The 4,111-nt window shown below is 41.6% G+C and overlaps 1 protein-coding gene across 1 annotated transcript in view; it reads left to right on the top strand.

The window, feature by feature from the left end:
• LOC105292889 (quinone oxidoreductase-like protein 2) overlaps positions 1–4,111 on the top strand; it is a 38,351-nt gene that overhangs the window by 30,772 nt on the left and 3,468 nt on the right. Inside the window, exon 11 of the mRNA XM_023531227.1 lies at positions 1,195–1,423. Coding sequence (XP_023386995.1) covers positions 1,195–1,423 — 229 coding nt within the window. The remainder of the gene's footprint in view (positions 1–1,194; positions 1,424–4,111) is intronic.

The raw sequence follows: 4,111 nt of genomic DNA on the forward strand, positions 1-4,111 counted from the left end.
CTGAGTTCGGCATGTGGAATGACATTTGTCGACTCCTGGTTTTCTTGCACAAAGTAGTAGAATAGTTAGAACAGTCTTGATTCTAAAGTGGGTCCACTTAGAAAACCAGCTACTTCCTCTGGCCCCTCGCTGTATTGTTTATGGATTATATTTTCCTATTGTGGAACCCAAAGTGATACAGGATGGTTCATTCCTGCTAGTTCGTAAGGTCAACAGGAGGTCCTAGCTTAGAGGTTCAATGCATGTCCCTTTAAAAAATATATAGACATGACCTAATAGTTATCATTTTAACCATTTGTAAGTGTGCAGTTCAGTGGTATTAAATATGCCCACAATGTGTGAAACCTTCCCCAACAATATTTCTGTAACCATTAAATAATAACTGCCCTTCCCCCTCCCCCAACTCCCTGTAACCTTTATTCTTTTTGTCTCAAGGAACTAATGGACATCGCTTTTTTTTTTTTTCCCATTCCACATTTTTTACTGTGGTAAAAAAAATCACATAACATAAAATTGGCTCTATTGACCATTTTTAAGTGTATAATTCGGTAGCATTAAGTATATTCACATTGTTCTAACACAGATCTCCATAACTTTTCCATCTTGCAAATTTGAAATTTTTTACCCATTAAAACAACAACACTCTCCAGCCCCTGATAACCACCATTCTTTCTGTTTCTATGAATTTGACTACTTTAGATATCTCCTATGAATCGTATAGTATTTGTCTTTTCTTGTCTGGTTTATTTCACTCAGCACAATGTCCTTAAGGTTCATCCATGTTGTAGCACGTGACAGAATTTCCTTCCCTTTTAAGGTTAAATAATATTCCATCGTTTAGTGTAGACCACATTTTGTTTGTCCATCATCAGCTGCCGGACATTCAGGTTGCTTTCATATCTTGGTCGTTGTAGATAGTGCTGCTGTATACACATGGGTGTGTAAATATCTCTTCAAGACTGCTTTCAGTTCTTTTGGATATAGAAAGGTAGCTCTATTTCCAATTGTTTGAGGCCGTTGTCTATACTGTTGTCCATAACGGTTGTACCATTTTACATTCCACCAACGATGCTTGAGGGTTCCAATTTCTCTACATCCTTGCCAACACTTCTTTTCTTCCTTCTTTTTAAATAGTTGCTGTCCTAATGGGTGTGAATGTGCATTGCTTTTAAAATTTCTCCTTTTCTCCCTCAGCTTGGCGTGGGAGGGCCGGATTGTGGTGGTGGGTTTTGCTGGAGGAACCATTGCTTCTGTGCCCACCAATCTCCTGCTCCTGAAGAATATCTCTGCCATAGGGCTGTACCGCAGCCGATACAGAGACCAGAACTTTCCCGCCTTCTCCAAGAGCCTGTCCTCCGCTCTTCAGTACTGCCAGCAAGGGCGCATCCAGCCGCACATCGGAGCGATTTTTAAGCTGGAGGAGGTGAGACACTCTTAAAGAATGTGTTTGTGGATGCGGCCAGGAAATAATGTGTGTCGAGCTACCAAATGGTTTCTGTCTGGATAGTGTAAATCCTCCTTTGATGGAATGAAAAGTTAAAAATATGACCCCGAGCGATGGGGTCTCGCAGGCCTCAGGGGCACAGGATTTCTCCTCATCTTCTGGGTTGGGTAGCTGCAGACTCAGGCCCAGACAGCCGCCTGGGAAGTGACCCCGTGAAGGCCACGCAGGAGCTGGGCGTTGACGGCTCTCTCTGCGTCGCCGGTGACTCGAGCGGAGGGGAGTGAAGGTACTTGGGAAATGATTTACCCGTGTTGATAAGAACTCTGAACTCCACAGTGTAGAAGTCTAAGAAGGAAGCACTTGCTCTGACCTTTGATTTTAGAATACAGACGCTTTAAAGTGCAACCAGATGATCCAAAGCTGGAGTTCTGTGAACAAAACACCAAATCACGCCTGGCATCGTACGACTGTAATTCCTCCCTTACTCACTGTGCTTCATTTTCTTGGCTGTGCGTTCTCTTTTTTCGTTCCCCTACGGTCCCACGAATGTGGCTTAAACTTCCTCCAGAGTGTAATTGTGTGCATGCATATGCAATATAGTTGTAAATGTGACTCTTAGGCATTCACTGTGAAGTCTTTTTTTTTTTGGCTTAATTTCTTTTAATGTTCAAAAACCTGTTTTGGTAACTCCAGTCAGCCATCGGTGGAGGCGATGTTTTGTTCATATGCAGATTAGCAGAGCCCAAGCTGTCATTGCCAGACTTCCTTGCTCACCAGCCTTCCATTCTTAGGTTTTTTTTCCCTATGATGAGGCACATTCCAGCATGGTTTACTTTCTTCCTCATCTTTTTGGTGTGTTCGTCAAGAAGATAGAGAACCTGACCAGCAGTCAGAAAACCGTTTGGATTCTATTTCCAGCTTTGCTTCCCTGTTTGCATCTTTGTGGAATTCACCTCACCTTTCTTTCTCAGCTTCAGTTAACACGTCTCTAAAATTGAGGCTCAGGACAATATCAGCGGCACCGTCGGGACATGGAGGTGGCAGGGGTGGAGTTGAGCTGCTCAGGCTCTGGGACCCCATCTCTGCTAGGGTCCGAGTTGCTGTGTTTTTACTATTTTTTTTTTTGGTTCATTCTTTTAAGAAAAAGTTTCGTGGCTTAAAAACTTGAAAACCGCCAGTTTGGAGAATTTCTGGGTCAGCTTCCATCCTGTGGCTTTTATCATGTGACTTGTAAACTGAGGTTTGCTTTGCCCAAGGCTCCTGTATACCTGTCACTAGAGCATAAGGACAGTTGAGGAGCACAGGAGTGGAAACGTGAGCTGGTTCGAACTGTCTTTTCTCCCTACTGACATGTCCTGGGTGCTGCTCAGGCATGGGAAAAAGCCAGAAGTGGGTTATTGGCGTAGCTACCCACAGTGAAGTTCCCTCTCCTCTTAAATGCAAATTAGCTGCCTAATTACTGACCTCTCTGTCACTTCCACTTGCCCTTCCCCTTTCCAACACCGGCCCTGCATGTGAGATTATTCCAGTTCTTCCCACTCTACTGAGCTTCCTGTCACCAACTGGCTCTCCGAGGCCTGGCTCCCTGACAGTTTCCAGAATCTCCTTCTCACACTACCCCTTTACCGTTTTGTCTCTTTCTGTTCTTTTCAATATATAAACTGTTTAGAGGAATAATAATACTAATGGTAGCTCCTATACATTAGGTGATTGCTATGGATCAAGAACTGTGCTAAGTACTTTACATGCATTTTCTCATTTAATCTTCGTAGCAACCCTTGGAGGTATGAACCATTTTCATCACTTTTTATACATGAAGAAATCATGACTTGTAGAGGCTGAGACACCTGCCCAATAATACGTAGTAAGTGACAGTCCAGGTTGGTCTGAGGCCAGAATCTAGGATCCTTATGATTGTGTCAAACTCTCTGCAGAGAAGCCAGTATTTAAAATCTGGAGTTTATCCATCTATCAGAGAATTATTTATGTGAAAGAGCTATCTTATAGTTAAAATGATCAGGAATCTTGAATTTTCCTGAGTAGTACCAGAATTTATATATTTTGTTCTTTTAAAATGAAGACGATTAAATGCGTATATAATTAATTTCACTTAATTTAAAGCCTGAGTAATATTTTTCATGTAAATCAGTTAACATATTGGAAAAAATTAATCAAAACCGGCTGAAGCTTAGAAAATGACTGCATGCGTGTGCATGTGTGCGTGTGTGTGTGCGTGCGTGCGTGTGTGTGTGTGCGTGTACTCTGGATTGGAAACTGGTGCTCCAGCATCACTGTTTGTTTGAACATTTCAGGATTTTGTTTGTACCGATTTGCTACTCTGTGTTTAGCTTTTAATAACTACCAAACAGTTCATCAAAAATGGTTGGATTATTTTGCGTTCCCACCAACCATGTAGAGTTTTCATTACTTTGCATCTGCCAGAATTTAGTATTATCAGTTGCTTTCTTTAATTGTAGCCATTCTTCTAGGTACGGAGTGGTATCTGATTATGGGTTTAATTTGCATTTCTCTAATGAATAATGATCTCGAGTATCTTTTCATATGTGTGTTTGCCATCTGTATCTTTTTTGGTGAAATGCATTGACTGACTTTTAAAAGAAGATTCAGATTAACTTGTATCAGAGCAATAATATGAAGACTATTAAT

This window comes from Pteropus vampyrus, unplaced genomic scaffold (assembly GCF_000151845.1).
Source record: "Pteropus vampyrus isolate Shadow unplaced genomic scaffold, Pvam_2.0 Scaffold65, whole genome shotgun sequence".
Lineage (NCBI taxonomy): Eukaryota > Metazoa > Chordata > Mammalia > Chiroptera > Pteropodidae > Pteropus > Pteropus vampyrus.